This window comes from Pinus tabuliformis, chromosome 2_1 (genome assembly GCF_031772625.1).
Source record: "Pinus tabuliformis cultivar Carrire ecotype Pingquan chromosome 2_1, CPIR1, whole genome shotgun sequence".
NCBI lineage: Eukaryota > Viridiplantae > Streptophyta > Pinopsida > Pinales > Pinaceae > Pinus > Pinus tabuliformis.
Genome location: NC_142299.1, coordinates 864414098 through 864432908, shown reverse-complemented (window position 1 = coordinate 864432908; position 18811 = coordinate 864414098). Strand labels below are relative to the sequence as shown.

At 32.1% G+C, this 18811-nt stretch overlaps 1 protein-coding gene across 1 annotated transcript; it reads right to left on the bottom strand.

Annotated features, from left to right (window-relative positions):
- Positions 1-17806: 17806 nt before the first annotated feature.
- LOC149203409 (uncharacterized) lies at positions 17807-18262 on the bottom strand. Its single transcript, XM_089401861.1, has one exon. It carries the CDS (start codon positions 18260-18262, stop codon positions 17807-17809), a length of 456 nt encoding a protein of 151 aa, XP_089257987.1.
- Between the last annotated feature and the right edge of the window lie 549 nt (positions 18263-18811).

The following is an 18811-nucleotide window of genomic DNA, read 5'->3' as shown; positions in this document are numbered from 1 at the left end:
TGGTTTGGGATTTTGTTGATAGAATATCTCAAAATCCATATCTATGTCTGAAATTAGCTAGATCTAAGACCAAATATATAAATTTGGTGTAATTGAGTGTAAACATCCATATTTATGTCTGAAATTAGCTAGATCTAAGACCAAATATATAAATTTGGTGTAATTGAGTGTAAACATCCATATCTATGTCTGAAATTAGCTAGATCTGAAACCAAATATATAAATTTGTTGTAATTGAGTGTAAAGTGTGCAATAAAGCATGTTATACATATATAATTTGTGTACTGTTTCTCTTCCTCAAATTCTAAATAATTATAAAATTATCATAAATTAAAAATAATTATTTTTTTAAAATAAAAAAATAAATAAATAAATAAAATTTTAAAAAGTTAATCTCAATATATAATAAATTAAAAAAAAGTATGTTATCTAAAATATATTAATTTCATATTCTTTTTAACATAATATATAAAATATATGTAATATTGATTTTTAATTCTCTATGAATGTAGAAATAATCAGAGAAGGATTGAGTGCAAGTGTTTTTTAGAGTGAAAATTTTGAGAAAGCATCTCTTTCATCCCTTGATAGATCCCAATGAATTTAGGGGCTTTCTCTATATATATATCCAAAAAAATCGTTGATAAATTTTAGGAAAAATTACTCAAAAAATATACCTAAAAAGGACTAAAATGTAAAATAATGAGACTAAGTCAAACATATTAACCATAAAACTTTTTTTTCCAATACATAATTTTTTTTATACAATATACAATATATACATAGTTGACATTAAAATGTTTTACTTAACACTTAACATTTTATCTATAGTCTACATTGTCCACATTAAAATGACTTTTTTTTGTTGATAATATAGTTTTAAGTATACATCAATATTACTTTATCCTGCATATTAAATTTTTATTGATAACCAACATTGAAATTTTATATTATTACGAATATTTCTAAATGTCACATATTAATTTAATATTTATAATTTAATAAATTACACATTTCCCTCTTATTATTGTTATTAATCCACCAAGGCATCACTTTCCACTAGTTCAACCACAGAGTTTGAACTGAGAGTGTCACGAGAATTGAACCTCTAACATTTCAATAGAAAAGGTGTTTTAAAGATGGGGACTCAACCAATTTAGCTAACATTTAGAGCTTTGGACATCGAATATTTTATTATATACTAGATTAAAATAACGTTTATTAATCGTTTCTTCATATATAGATGTATATGCCGTTGATATTAATATAAATTAGTTAATTTAGACTTTCAAATAACTTATTTAAATTTTGGGTTGAAATATTTTTGAAAAGTATAAGGTTTAAACATCTTACTAACACATTTTTTTACTTCTCGTTACTTTACCTTTTTTAAAATTGATATGAAATTATATTAATTCATGTGGGCATCAAAATATTTTATTTATGACTAAGAGCGAGTGAAATATTTTTACTACATAGTGGTGCTTTAAATTAAAACTAACTATATTCATTTTTGTTTTTTATTATAGTTGATATTACTTTTCTATTTAGATAATTTTTTATTTTTATTTTAAAAGGGACATGTGTTAGCTCCACATTGAGTTCGAACAGAAAATTACGTCTCCAAAGTTTTCAGAATGCACCTCTTGATGCATGAATGAAATTAGTTTTGATAATTTTATTCTCTTTCATAGTGTATTTTTTTGTACATTTTTGTAACAACGCTGGGTTAAAAATACATGTAACAAAGTTAATAAAGGTAAAATAAGACCAAGGTCATGGGACACATATTCCAAGTTGAATCTTGGGAAAAAAATCCTACTATAGGTGTTCATTTGATTTATTATGGCTAAGGAAATTGGCAAAGGCATTGAAACGACAAAGAGACATTTATTGGCATTTTATTTATGAAAATAAAGGAAATTAGGAGAAAAGGAAGGTGAAAGTTCACATGTTTCATGTGAGGAGGAAAATGAAGGAAAATAATGGAAATGAAAGAAAATAAAGGACTCATTAATAAAAAGGCTTCTGAGGATCATTTCACAAACTTTTGTGAGTTCAATTTTGAAGCTCTCTCTCTATTCTCTATACTCTCTCATACTCTTTTACACTTAGAGTATTCTTGGAGAACTCTAGCATTGGAGGAAGGAAGGAAAATGAATAACAAGAAAGTAAAGGGAAGCAAAAATCAAACAAGGAAGAGACGGGTCAAGATGCTACATCAGGATTACTTGTGGGTATCAAGTTGCAGGTATGACTTCCTTGCTAGTTTTGGCATGCATGGTACATGCATGTGTGTATGTGGTTCTCTTGCTACCATTAGCTTGGGTTTTCTAGGTGTGACAGTGGTTTTCAGCCTTCCCTTTCCATTTCTGGATAGCCATGGTTTGAGGGGCTTTCTCTTGCTTGGTTTAGCTGGATTGTCAGATGGTTTTGAAACCCAGTAAGGTGGTCTGAGGAAAAATCACAAGGCCTAGGAATCCCTTAACTGGTAATGGCAGGATACATGGTAAATCATGGTTGTGAATACCCTCATTGGGCCTAGGAATCCATTGACTCATAATGGAGGGATACATGATAAAGCCTAGAGATGGATACCCTCACTGGGCCTATGAATCCCTTGACTGGTAATGGCGAGATATACAATAAATCCTACAGGGAGGAGATGGAAAACTTCCTCACAGATTAGGTGGATAGATCTAAAGGTATCCATTCTTGTTTAGGGCCTAGTGATCCCTTAACCTGTATATAACATGATTGTGATAAAGCCTATAGTGTATGTTTACTATTTGGGTCGGAATCCCTTGGCAGGAAACACGGTAAAGCCTTAGGAAACCTTGATTGGTTATATTGTGAGTCTCACATTCATTCTTGGAATATGGCAAGGGGGTTATTGGCTAATAGAAAGTTTTGGTTCATCCCAATCTACGGTCGAGTGGTAAGTGGAAGTCCCTGACTTCGTCGGATTTTGCATATGATTAATAAGAGCTCCTTTCCTCTTGAGTATTATGTGTAATGGGATTGTTATTATGGGATTATAATGGTTGTTCTATCATTGTTGATTTGTTTGTTTTATGTTGGTTATAAGCATGGTTTATGACAGACTCAAGTTATGGATCTCATCATGTTCAATTAGTAAATGAATGAATAATGAATGTATGACCTAATAGGTGAATACAACTATTATGAGAGGGAATTAAGCCTTCTTGATGAATCTTAGATAAGTATGAGACCCCTATGTTCATATCTCTTGTTATGACCTGATTACATGTTCATGATGTTTTTGATAGAAAACATGTCATAGTTGTTAGGGGTCAGGTCAATTCCTTGTTCAAGTTTTGATTTTAGTAGCCTTGTCTCAATGTTATTTATCATTTATGGAAGCTTCATGAAGTTCTGGGAAGAGGCCTGAGTCATAGCCTGAAAAAGTGGCTCAAAATCCAAGGTCATTGACACAAAATTACCTGAAAAATGGCACAGTCTCATGGGGGCCTTGTTGTGGGAGCGACTGGAGGGTCTCAGTCACATGGAAGGATTGTCATAGGTGTGACTGGTGGTCTAGTTCAGTCAAGTAGCAAGTTCTCTTAGGGGTTGGACACCTAGAGGGGTTGGTTGGCTCTTGAAGGTTCTGTAGCTCATGAGGAAGGTCAATTGGGTTTTGGTTTGTCAATTCCACTTCCTTAAATTTACTTGGGGAGTTGAGTTATATCATAGTAACTCTTCGTCACATGTTTACCCCGGTGGACTAGTTAGCTTGGATAAATGTGGGAGGAGGGTGTTACAGAGTCGTATCAGAGCATGGTCCACCCCTTAGACTAGATGGGTGGAATGTGTTTGTCATGCATACATGTCAGTTGCATATGTGTTCTTTATACTTGTGGTCTATGTGCTTGTTGTGTATGCATGGTGGTGGTCAATGTTACAGTTGTGTCACCATGTGGAAGATGATGGTGATTGTTGTTAGATGTGTTTGTCGTGAATGTATGTCAATTGAATGTGTTTTTTGTGTATGTCTGTTGTCTATTTGGATGTATGCATGCATTGTCATGGTTATGGTATAGTCATGCATGGTAACTGGAAAATGGATGAAATGATGTCTATATATTGATATGATTATGTTTATACATGTATTGTGCTAATGTGGTTGATCTTGTAGATGTGATATCCTCCCCTGAACTATATTGAGGTATGTTAATTATGGTTATATTTGGGTTTAGCTGACATGGTATATTTGCAAGAATAGGATCAAAGATGAATAGCAAGATGGTAGACTACAGTTCATGAGATTCTTCCTATAGATAAGATGATCATCATGGTGATGGGCACTCTCCTAACATAGCAGACACATTAAGAATTTTGAAGGAAAAAATAAGAAGTTGCAAAGAAGATAATGATAGAATCATTCAGCCACAGGAGAAACAAGTAGAGGTTAATGCATTTATCCTTCGGAGTTTGTCAAAATTATAGAGACACGGTCTGCTTAGGATCATTCATGGGAAGGAGGATAGGACTAATGGAACATATGGTAGTAGGTCTCATGGTGGGAACAAGTCATATAAGGATGACAAGATCATAGATGGCAGGTTCTTGAACACACCAGATAGGAGAGGTGATGGACACAGGTTCTATTATAGTTCTGGATTCAACAGGTACTATGGTCGTCATCATTATCATCTTTATAGGAGGAGTGACAGGGGATACTTTCCATATGAGTTCAAGAAATAAAATCCACATACATTTGATGGAGATTTGAAAAATCGGAATATGCAGAGGCATGGGTAATTGGGATGAAGAAATTCTTTGAGATGCATGATTACACAGAGAACATGAAGGCTAGAATAACTATCTTTAGCCTCAAAGGGAAAGCAGACATCTGGTGGGAAGATGTGAAGCAAGTTAGAGACATCAGGAAAGAATAGTTAAGTTGGTATGAATTCAAGGGACTCTTCATGAAGGAGTAATTGTCAAAGAGGTACTATGACTGTAAGGCCAAGGCATTCTATGAGCTAAAGATGGGATCGATGATAGATGATGAGTATACGACCAAGTTCCTCGAGTTGTTGAGGTATGTTCCATATCTTAAAAATGAGAAAGCTAAAGTTCAGATATTTATGAGTGGATTACCATTAGCATTTAGAGATTGGATTGAGTATGATGAGCCTCGGTCACTTGAAGAAGTCATTGGTAATTTGAAGCATTTTTATGAGAAATCAAAGCGTAAGAGAGATTCTTCACAAGGTTAGAAAAGGGAAGACAAGACTAAAGGTAAATGGTAGCCAAAAAGAGCAATACCCCAATATGAAGGAGGAAAAGGGAATGCTTTTCCTTACAAGAAGTTTAATGTAGTTGGAAGGGGACATGGGTCACAACCTGGAGGGATGTAAAATAAAGGTGATGTTAAGGGACAATTGCAGAGTTGGGTATGTGGAAGGGAGCATCTCAAGAGAGATTTCCCATAGTATTAGGGTGGTAGGCCTCATATTTATAGTGCACATGAAGCTTAGACAGTTGGGGATGCCGGGAAGAGCATTCCATGGATCTATGCAACATTGGGTAATAGGAAAGTAGATCACCAGGCATCTATTATCAAGATGGACAATAATATTTGTGATCAAGTTGTTTCGATTTTGATTCACCCTGGATCTCATTATAGTTATGTTAATTTTGACATGGTGGATAAGTGTTGTTCAAATATAGAGGTGTGTGTAATATATTGGTTAGTGCAGTTGGCTATAGGTATAAAGAAAAGAGTTCATCATTGGGTAAGAGCTTATTCATTTGAGTTGAATGGTATGCCTACATTAGTGCATTTGAATGTTCTTCCATTGAGATCATATAATATTATTTTGGGTATGGATTGGTTGTATCTTCGTAGCACCAAGGTGGATTGTTATGACAAGGATATTGAATGCTTGGATAACAATGGCGAACAAAGAATCTTGTAGGGTAAGAAGAAACCTACATCAGTTAGAATGGTTACAACTATGTAGGAAAAGTGCACTCATAGAAAATGGTGTGTGTTATTTGTAGTGAATATTTCTAGTGATAAAGGTAAGGGTGTTGAGGATGTGGAGGTATTAATGAGGTACCCAGTTTTATAGTAGTTGCAGGATGTGTTTCCCACAGATATTTCAGAGTTTCCACCTCACAGGGAAGTGGAATTTTCCATTTAATTGGTACCAGAGGTAGTACTAGCATCAAATGCACCATACAGGATGAACACACGAGACTTAGTGGAATTGAAATTGTAGTTGAAGGAAATCCTTGGCAAAGGATACATCAAGCCAAGTGTATTGCCTTGGGGTGCACCGGTATTGTTTCTCAAGAATAGGGATGATACTCTCCGGTTATGCATTGATTACAGGTAGTTAAATATGGTAACCATCAAGAATAGGTATTAGTTTCTAAGGATTGACGACTTTTTTGATCAGTTGAAGGGAGCAACATTGTTCTCAAAGATTGAAGACATCATCAAGTATGTATCAAAGAAGAGGACATGTACAATACTGCTTTCAAGACTAGGTATGGGAATTATGAGTTTGTAGTGGTTTCTTTTGGTCTAATTAATGCTCCAACTACGTTTCTGTGCTTGATTAATAGTGTGTTGTGTCCTTATCTAGACAAGTTTTTTATTGTGCTCATTGATGATATATTGGTATATTCTAAGAATGAGGAAGAGCATGTCGAACATTTAGAAACAATGTTGAGATTGATAAGAGAGCACCAATTGTATTCCAAGCCTAGAAAATGAAGTTTCTTTTAGATAGAGGTACATTACTTGTGGCATGTTGTTTCCAAGGAAAGCATAACAATTCATCTGGAAAATATAAGAGCTATCATGGAATGGGAAGCTCCTAGGAATGTGGATGAGGTAAGGTCATTCATGGGGTTTACAAGTTACTATAAGAGGTTGATTGGGAACTTATCACACATTGCATATCCTACTGCATCATTGCAAAGAAGACGTAATAAGTTCGAATGGACATAGGAATCTATTGCCAATTTTGAGAATTTGAAGGAGTTTTTGACAAATGATCTAGTTCTTAAAATTGCAAATCTGGATAATGAGTTTGTGGTGTGCATATATGTTTTCAAAAGAGGACTTGGTGGAGTCCTTATGTGGGAAGGACAAGTAGTGTGTGATGAATTAAGGAAATTGAATGAGCACAAGAAGAATTATGTTACACTTGATCTGGAGTTGGCAATGATCATCCATGCATTGAAGATGTGAAGAAACCATCTGCTTGGAAGGATTTTTGTACTGATGAGTGATCATAGTGGATTGAGATACTTGTTTGACCAACCAAATATGAATGTCAGTCAAGCTAGATGGTTGGCCATGATCAGTGAGTTCAAACTTAAGATCAGGTACATTAAGGGAAAGGAAAACAGGGTTGTAGATGCTCTTAGTAGAAGACTATAGGTGAATCATATAACAACTATGAGTTCTTATGAGACAGATCTATAGGATCAGATGTTACAGGATGGACAATAGGATGATAGGTACATGGAGCTTAGGTATAGGTTGTAGCAGGGTACAGGTGAATAGGATGTGGACTATCATCTACAACAAATGGTTTGATCAAATTTAGGGACAGGATCTATGAGTTGGACAACAGTGAGCTCAAGAAAATTATCTTGAGGGAATTTCATGCTAAATTGTATTCATTTCACCCAGGATATCAGAAGACATTGACAATAGTGAAGAAGTCCTATTATTGTTCGAATCTGAAGAAGGAAGTGGTAGAGTTTGTGGCGAGATGATTGGATTGTCAACTACTAAAAGCATACTGTAAGCATCCATATGGATTATTACAACCGATTTCTATTCCAAAGTGGAAACTGGAGGCCATTTCCATGGATTTCATTACAGTTTTGTCGAGAACGTCTAGGCATCATGATTCTATCATGTTTGTGGTAGACAGGTTGACAAAGGTAATACACTTCATTCTAGTGAAGTATTCTTATTCATCTAATGAAGTAGCACATGTCTTCATCATAGATGTAGTGAGGTTGCATGGTGTTCCAAAGAAGATTGTGCTTGACAGGGATGCTAAGTTCACTTCCAACTTCTAGAAATAGTTGTTTGCAGGTTTGGTTACAAAGTTGGCCTTCAACATAGCTTATCATCTGCAAACAAATAAACAGACAGAAAGGGTCAAAAAGATACTAGAGGACATGTTGAGGATGTATGTGATGCATCAACCATAGAAGTGGGAAGAGTATCTTCCACTGGATGAGTTTTCTTACAACAATGGGTATAAGGAGTCATTGAGGATGATTCAATTTGAGGTAATTTATGGGCGAAGTTGTAATATTCCCATCACTTGGAGTGATCCAGTGAATTGGGTGTTGATAGGAATAGACATGTTGGTAGAGATGGAACAGGAAATCTAGGTTATCAAGAAGAATTTAAAGGTAGCTTAGGACAGGCATAAAATTTATGTAGATCAGCACAGGTTGTTTAAGGAATTTCAGGTTGGGGAACATGTGTACTTTGGCATCAAGCCCAAGAAGATATCTTTGAGGATTGAGTCATGTGTGAAGCTAACACCTCGGTATTATGGGCCTTTCGAGATCCTTGAGAAGAATGGACTAGTGGCATATACAATTGTACGGACTCCGATAGTGCAAGTCCATGATGTTTTCCATTAAGGAATTTCAGGTTGGGGAACATGTGTACTTTGGCATCAAGCCCAAGAAGATCTCCTTGAGGATTGAGTCATGTGTGAAGCTGACACCTCGATATTGTGGGCCTTTCGAGATCCTTGAGAAGATTGGACCAGTGGCATATAGACTTGTATAGACTTCGATAGTGCAAGTCCATGATGTTTTCCATGTTTCATTACTTAAAAGATATGTAAAGGATGTTGATCATGTTATTGATTGGTTTGTATTGCAGGTGGATCTAGAAGGAGAATTCCAGCCAAAACCTCAGTGTATTTTGTAGAGAAAGATGCCCATGCTCTGAAATTGAGCAATCGAACAGGTTAAAATGCAGTGGAAGCACTTTGGGCCCGATGAAGCTACATGCGAGATAACTAATCAGATGCAGGCTATGTATCCTTATCTATTCGTTGGATGAGTGGACGTCTTTTGATATATGTTTTGGCATGGTGTTTTGGTATATGTATATATGTATATGGATGTAATATTGCCATGAGCTATGTTATAAAGCTCCAATAAGCGTTATCGTTGTCATGTTGTTATGTTGTCACGTTGGTTTACTTTCAGCAGGCTGATCATTGTAAATATTGCATCGAGCTAAGTTAGAAATATGTGTGAGAAGTATGTTTTGCTTTTCAATAGTCTCGCTGGTTGTAGGTGTCATCGAACACTGAGGGCGGTGTTTCCCTCAGGGGGATGAGTTTGTGATAGCCCTGGGTTGAAAATCAATGTAATAAAGTTAATAAAGGCAAAATATGATGAAGGTCATGGGACACATATTCCAAACTAAATGTTGGGGAAAACATCCTAGTTTGGGTGTTCATTTAGTTTATTCTGGCTAAGGAAATGGCAAAGGCATTGAAAAGGAAAATAAGCATTTATTGGAATTTTATTTAAGAAAATAAAGGGAATTAGGAGAAAAGGAAGCTAAAATGTCATAGGTTGCATGTGAGGAGGAAAATGAAGGAAAAAATGGAAAATAAATAAAATAAAGGCCTCATTAATAAAAATGCTTGTGATGATCAATTGACAAAATTTTGTCAGTTTACTTTTGGAGTTCTCTCTCTATTATCTCTATTCTCTCATGCTCTTGTACACTTATAGTATTGTGGGAGCACTCTAGCATTGGAGGAAGGAAGGAAAAGGAAGGACAAGAAAGAAAAGGGAAGAAAAAATCAAGGAACAGTGAGATAAAGCGACTACAACGAGATTACAGTTGCATGTATGATTTCCTTTCTAGTTTTGACATGCATGGCACATGCATGTGTGTATTTGGTTCTCTTTTTATCATTGGCATGGGTTTTACAAGTGTGACAGTGGTTTTCAGCCTTGCCTTGACATTTCCAGATAGTCATGGTGTGATGGGGTTTCTATTACTTGGTTGAGTTGGATTTTCAGATGGTTTTGAAACTAAGTGGGGTGGTCTTAGGAAATATCACAAGGCCTAGGAATCCCTTGACCAGTAATGGAAATGTCCATGTAAATCCTAGTTGTGAATACCCTCATTGGGCCTAGGAATACCTTGACTAGTAATGGTGGGATGCCCGGTAAATCCTAGAGGTGAATACCCTCATTGGGCTTAAGAATCCCTTGACTAGTAATTGTGGGATACACGGTAAATCCTAGAGGGTGGAGACAAACAAATTCCTCATAGTTTAGGTGGAGATATATGGGCATTTATGCTCTTTTAGGTCCTAATGATCCCTTGATTGGTATATGGCGGGATTGTCGTAAATCTTGTAGTGCATGTTTATTGTTTGCCTAGGGCATACACGGTAAATCCTTGAGATTCTATCATCATGGTGGAGTATATATGTACGCTATTATTATATGCTCTTTTATGGTACTTAGTTATAAATGCCCAAGTCCCTTATTGGCTAGGGGGTACCTATATACTATATATATATATAATATATATATATATATATATATATATATATATATATATATATATATATATAAGTTGATGAATTGCTTTTCATAAAATTATTTTTCTATACAAAATATAGGATGAAATTTAAGATTATGGCATTGAGTGATTTTTCAAGGAAAAAACCAAATTTACATAATGTGAAAGTTGTTATAATAAGGTGCATCATATTTTATGTTTAACTAATATATTTTTTAGTCAAACTTATTGTGTGTATTTTTAAAGCCTTGTTTTTGTGGTAATATATTTAATTGATTTAGATTAGATAATTACATTAGTTTTTATCTATTACCAGAGTGGAAAAAATTGAAGGAATCAACTTCAATGCTCATATTAATGACAAGTCCCAATTTTGAGAATTGGAGTTTGAAGCATTCAGAATTAAATGACATTATTTTTGTGTGAAAAATATTTCACTTACGTTAGACCCACCTAGCACTATTCTTCCCTTAGATACTTTTCATATGCTGCGAGAATCGCTTCAAACAGAGTTCATATGTAAATGTTTTGTCTCCTACAAGGTATCCTACCATGTTTACCACCATGGTATGAGAGGATGCCACATTAGCCCCTGTTATTTATGCATATGTCTCTAGCCATGTGTGGACACTTACTAGGGACAATCCAAAATCATAGCTCTAGTTGAGGGTTTAGGGAGTCAAATCTTACCCAGTTAGCTATTGGGCTATGATAAATACAAGTTGATAGGAGGAGTAGGGTTTCCTTTCTATGCTATTTTATTTTTTTTCATAATTGTACTGTGCAATTGAGAGTTGGTGTTTTACAAGCCATGGGTTCAGTAACTCCATAGAAAATGTCCTTCCTTTTATTTGCATATTTCCATACTAAATAAAATAAAGTAAAGTGACCTCACTTTGTAACTTTTTTTTCTTCATTAAAGTTTTCTTGAAGTAAAATTATTTTCTATTGTGATTGTATATATCTCTTATTGTTTTCTATTCCTTACCGTTTAACATCTGCTTCATTTAAAGAAACAAACCAACTATTAGATGACAATCTAAGATGTAAAAAATATTAACCAAATAATTTTATTACATATGGTGTGACATTCTATTTACCAACTCATATTTTTAGCTACATTTAATTTTCATCAATTTTATAAATATAATTTTAAAACCATGCTTCAATATCATATTTTTGTATTTCTTTTCATTTCTTTTGGAGGTTGGTTTGTATCTTATTAACGTCATGGCCAGTCTTAATAATGAGGCTCTATCAACAAAGTTTAGATTATTAGCATTGGATTAGTGTAAGAATATAGATCCTTTTATATAAGTTTGTGTATTCCAAGCATCAAATTTCTTTATTTTTTTTGGTGTCATATCAATGTTAAAATGATTACAAATTGTTTTAATATTGATTTTTTTTAGAGGATGGAAAACTTATATAGTAAGAAGTTAAAAGTTTTAGGAATTTATAGATGCATTGATGAAATTAGTGAATAGATATAAATTTAAATAGTGTTATAAGGTTTATGGGCTTCATAGTTTTTTACAATTAACTTTTTATTTGATATAAATTTATATGGTGTTATGGTTTATAAGCCTTATAGTTTTTTACAATTAACTTGATTTAATATATTATCCATTACACTCTTGTAAGTTACATTACACTCTTGTAAGTTACATTACAAATAGAAGAATGTTGAAAGAGAATATCATTTACATTATAAGTGGAAGAAATGAAGCATGGAATAAATGCAGAACAATAAAACTAATTTTTTTTTTGGAATAATGATTTGAAATAAATACAAATTACTAGCATACAATCCATGTTAAACAATATTTCCCAATTAATTGCTAGTGATTTCAAACCTGTAAAATTAAAAAAGTGTAAGTAATTTATGGTTTTTATTTAAATATTTGAATTTAAAAACAAATTATAATTTTTAAATTAATGTTATGCTATCTAATGATCTTTATATTTTCTTAAACACCGAGTGAGAACAAAAATAATTTATAAATAATAATTAAATTATTGAAATTGTGAGGATTTTCTCTTGAGAATAAAATATATTCCAATAACAAATTATTATCCAATATTGTTATTATTATCCAATATTGATACATTTCTTATAATAAAAAAATGTAAATTTAGTTATTTTTACATTTATTTATTAATTAATTATTATTTATATAATTAATTATTATTTGCATATTTGATTATTTAAAAAAAATAATAAATTAAAAAAATTGACAATAAATTAAGAAAATGATAATAAACTAGTGACTCGTGTTATTTGATTATTTTTTTCGAGAAGTATAATGAATTATGTTATTTGGTAGAAGAAAGTATGTTAATATTGTTAATCATTATATTATGTTATTTAACCTAATAAAGTATGTTAATACTATTAATCATTATACTTACATCAAAGACACTGAGAAATAGTTTTATCTTAAATCGGTCAAGAGGCAAGTTTAAAGTTGTAGTGAAAAAAGAGGCCAGTTTGGGAGATTCCAAAGTGGGTATAATTGTTAATGAATACCATAATAGACAAATGTAACTTGAATGTGGATTATATGTGTTTCTTGTACTGTTATTTCAAATCTAAACATTAAGGGAGGGATTTAGAGATAATAGTTCCATTAATGCAGTGTGATGAGTTTAGAGTTAGTTTGAGATTTTGTTGAGAGAATATCTCAACCTCCATATCTATGTCTAGAATTAGATCAACTATATAAATGTGTTGTAATTAAGTGTAAAATGTGCAATAAAACATATTATACATGTGTAATTTGAGTACTATGTATGCTCCTAAAGTTATAAATAATTATAAAATTATAATATACTTTTTTTGTAAGCTTGGTAGGACTACATCTTCATGATGTCCAACTTCTCACCTCAATTAGGGCAGAGCACAAGTTTTGAACCCAAAACTTTTGGTTCGTGAGATTTCATTTCCATGGCCATTGCCAATTGAGCTAAACTTCATTTCCATGGCCATTGCTAATTGAGCTATCCCAAATGAACTATAATTATCATATATTAAAATTAATTATTATTTTTAAATAAATAAAAAAATTAAAATTCTAAAATGTTAATCTAAATATATAATAAATTTAAAGAGAAAAATGTATGCTATCCAGAATATATTAATTTCTTTCTTTTTAACATAATATATAAAATGTATGTAATATTGATTTTTTTAGTTCTCTAATTTCTCTAGAACAATTATATATATATAAAGTATGAATGTAGAAATTTAATTTTTAAAGTAAAAATTTTGAGAAAAAAATTTCATAAAAAAATCTTTGTTAAATTTTAAAAAAGAATGACCCAAAAATATATCTAAAGATGATTGAAATGTAAAATAATGAGACTACTTCAAACATATTAACCATATATTTTTTTTTCAATTACTTTATATATATATATATATATATATATATCTATATATATATATATATATATATATATATATATATATATAACAATTATATAATATATACATAGTTGACATTAAAATATTTTACTTAACATGTAACATTTTATCTATAGTCTACATTGTACACATTAAAATGACTTTTTTGTTGTTAATATAGTCTTAAGTATACATAAATATTACCTAATTCTCTAGATAATTTTTTTAGTGATAGCTAACATTGAAATTTTGTGTTATTATGAATATTTTTAAATATCACATATTAATTTTATATTTAGAATTGATGAATTACACATTTCCCTCTTATGATGTTATTAGAAGTATCAGCAAAATTGAACATCTGGCTTTTCAATAACAAAGGTGCTTTAAAGACAGGGACTCAACTAGTTGGGTTAGTTGGGTTAATCGTTAGAGCTTTGGACATTGAATATTTTAATATATAAGAAGTTGATATTAACATAAATTAGTTGATATAGATTTTCAAATAACTTATTTAAATTTCCCGTTGAAATATTGTTGAAAAGTATAAGGTTTAAACATCTTACTCACACATTAAAGAGATTTAGAACAGTTGGTGAAGGAGCGCGCTGTTAAGGCGCTCCGCAAGCAAAGGTCACCGGTTCTAGTCTCGCCGACACCAAAAAATCCAGCATGGTTTCCGCTGGCTCAGGCCGGGTGCGATCCCCGGGTGATTTTGATGGCTTAGATGCTCCTGAGTCGTGGCCTCTCAGCCACAGGGTAAGAGTGATTTTCAGGATTCACCCACTTATCAACAAAAAAAAAAACATCTTACTCACACTTTTTTTTTAAATTGATATGAAATTATATTAAGTCATGTGGACATCAAAATAATTTATTTATGACTAAGATTGAGTGAAATAATTTTACTACATTGGGTTGTAATATCAACAACACATAGAGTGATCATAATTGTGCTTTTAATTGAAACTAATTTAACATGCATATTCATTTTTGTTTTCTATTATAGCTGATATTGCTTTTTTATTTAAATAATATTTTATTTTTATTTAAAAAAGACGCGTGTTAATTCCACATTGAGGAGTTTCTAGAATGAACCTCTTGTTGCAATGAATGAATTAATTTTGATAATTTTATTCTCTTTCACGGTATGTTTTTTTTGTACATTTCCTTTATCATTCATATATATATATATGTGCTAATAAATTTATTTTTCTATACAAAAATATAGGATGAAATTTAAGATTAGTGCATTGAATAATTTTTCAGGGGAAAATTCAAAGTTGCATCATGTGAAAGTTGATATAATAAGGTGCATCATATTTTGTATTGAACTAGTATAATTTGTGTATCATCTTAATTGAACGTATTTTTCAAGTCTTAATTTTGTGTTAATATATTTAATTGAGTTAGATTGGATAATTATATTATTTTTCATCTATTACTACAGTAGAAAAAATTGAAGCAATCAACTTTAATGCTCATATTAATAACAAGTCTCAATTTTGAGAATTGGAATTTGAAACCTTCATAATTAAATGACTTTTTTTGTGTCAAAATTATTTTACTTACATTAGACTCACCTGGAACTATTTTTCACTCAGATACTTTTCAAATGGTGCAAGAATCGCTTCAAACAAAGTTAGTATCTAAAAGTTTTTCTCCTACAAGTTGACCTACCATGTTGACCATGGTGCCAGAATCACTTCAAACATAGTTCATATGTAAAATTTTTGTCTCATACAAACCAAAGATGTTGACCACCATGGTATGAAAGGATGCCACATTGGCCCAGTTATTCATGCATATGGATCTAACCATGTGTGGTTTTTTACTCCAAACAATCCAAAATCATAACAATAGTTGAGGGACTCAAATCTATGCATATGGGTCTAGCCATGTGTGGACTTTTACTCCAGACAATAATAGTTGAGGGAGCCAAAGATTCCCCCAGTTGGCTATTGGGCTACTATTTATAAGAGTATGGTTTCCATTCTATGCTATTGTATTTTGTTTCATAGTTTAGTATTGAATTGAGAGTTGGTGTTTTACAAGCCACGAGTGTAGTAACTCCACAGAGAATGTCTTTTCTTTTATTTTCATATTTCCATACTAGATAAAAGAGGTAAAAGTGACCCACCTTCTAACTATTTTTTCTTAGAGTAAAATCTTATCTATTATAATTATATGTATCTCTTATTATTTTCTATTCCTTACATTTTAGTGTCTCCATTCATTTAAAACAACAAACCAACTATTCTAAGATCTTAAAAAAAAATTAACCTAACCTAATAAGTTGTGACATTTTATTTCTGTGGAATATCTACCATAATTTACATATGACCAACTCATATTTTGTTTGTGCATTTAAAACAATGCTTCAATATCTTTTTTTTTTAATTTCATTTTGGGTAGTTTATATCTTATTAATTTCATGATAAGTCTTAATAATGAGGCTCATCATCAAAGTCTAGATTATTAACATTAGATTAGTGTAAGAATATAGATATGTCATGATGACTACAAATTGTTTTAATATTGATATATTTTAGGGGATGGAAAACTCATACAATTGAAAGTTAAAAGTTTTAGGAATTTATAAATGTATTGATGAAACTAATAAATACATATAAATTTATTTTATTTTAGGCAGTTTTATATCTTATTAATTTCATGATAAATCTTAATAATGAAGCTTCATCAACAAAGTTTAGATTACTAACATTAGATTAATGTAAGAATATAAATATGTCATGATGACTACAAATTGTTTTAATATTGATATATTTTAGAGGATGGAAAACTCTTAGAAAGTTAAAAGTTTTAAGAATTTATAGATGTATTGATGAAACCAATGAATACATATAAATTCAAATGGTGCTAAGGGTTTATGGGCTATATAAATTCAAATGGTGCTAAGGGTTTATGGGCTTCATGGTTTTCAACAATTAACATGTTGTTTGATATATTATCCATTGCACTCTTGTAAGCTAGATTACAAGTGGAACAATGTTGAAAGAGAGCATCAAACATCTAATGTTGTAGTGAAGCACAGAATAAATACAGAGTAATATTAAATAATTTTTGAATAATAGTAAAAAATAAATACAAAACACTAGCATACAATGGATGTTAAACAATGAAAGTTTCCCAATCAATTACTAGTGATTTTAAACATGTAAAAGCAAAAAAATATAAGTAATTTTTTGTTTTCATTTAAATACTTAAATGGAAAAACAAAGTATAATTTTTAAGTTATTGTTATGCTATTTCATGGTCTTTATATTATTTTTAAACACTTAACAAAATAATAATTTATACCTAATAATTAAATTTCTAAATTCATGATTTTGTGATCTATAATGAATTAAAGAGAAATTTTTGGTCATAGCTTATATAATTTATACCAAATTTTTTTCTTAAATAATTAAATTATTAAAATGATGAAAATTTTCTCTTGAGAATAAAATATATTCCAATAAAAAATTATTATCTAATATTAATATATTTGTTATTATAACAAGTGTAAATTTATTTATTTTTACATTCTTCCCTTAGTAATTAATTATCATTTACACAATTGATTTGTTTTCAGGAAGAAAAAGCTAAATTATATTATATTGAGTCAATATAACAGATACAAAATGGTACATATCATGCTGATGAGACTGGATAAGCTGGGGACATGGAACACAAATACTTTAGCAGATCCGTGTAGATGAGACACATCGTGCAAGAAACAGAGGGGGAATCGGTGGAAAAACATATATATGGCATACAAAATCTTGGAAAACAAAAAAGGTTGAGAAAACCAGATCAGATAATCAAAAGCTTGGGAGAGAGAAGTCCTGTATGGAAAATGCTTCCCCTCCAGACTTTACCTCCAAGGACCAATAGCCTGGATCAAGATAAAGATTGTTCTTGGACAGGCAGTCTGCAAGCTGGTTCTGTGCCGTGTAAATGTGCTTGATGGTGCAATCTCGTAAGTGACCCCAAAAGAACATGATCCTGTCCATCCAAGCAGAAAGGTGGGGGCGTTTGATGTGGAATTTTCCATTTACATGATCGACCATGATCTTTGAGTCCCCGAAAATGGAGATGGTGCGTATATCAAGATAAATACAAAAGGCAAGAAGACCAGCAAGGGCTTTTGCTTCAGCCAAGTTGTTGGTGCCCTTTCTAGAATTCCAAGAGAGACTGTAATGGAGATCCTTGTCCATAATAATGAGAGCTCCGCAGCCACATGAGTTCTGCTGGGCCACGCCATCAAAGAAGGCCATTGGGGGGTGGGCTTGTAAATCTTCTTGATCATTTCTGTTGATTGCTTTCAGATTGGGAGGCTTTTTCGGAATAGAGTCATGGATGGAAATGATGTGTTGTAAAATATCGTCGAGAGGCTCCTTAGCATCCTTGAAGATAATTCGGTTCCTCCAACTCCATGCACACCATATGATAATGATAATGAAGGAGCGCCATGAATCCCATTGTCCACTCTACCATTCGAAAGCTGCGTGTGTAGAAGCATGAATGACCTAGGGGAAGCCATATAGGCCAGCGAATTTGTGCCAAAGATGCAGAATGGATTTGCATTGGAAGAACATGTGAAAATTTGTTTCTTCTTCTGATCTACATAAGAGACACCTGCTCAGCCCTTGCCACTTCCTTTTTCTTAAATTTTCCTAGGATAGATTTTTGTTGTTAAACACTAGCCATGAGAAATATATAAGTTTTGGAGAGCAGCTTGTTTTCCAGAAGACTGTAGGGAAAATGGGGAGAGAAGGCGGGGGAGTTAAACCAATTAGGTATGCATATATATCCTTGACACGAAC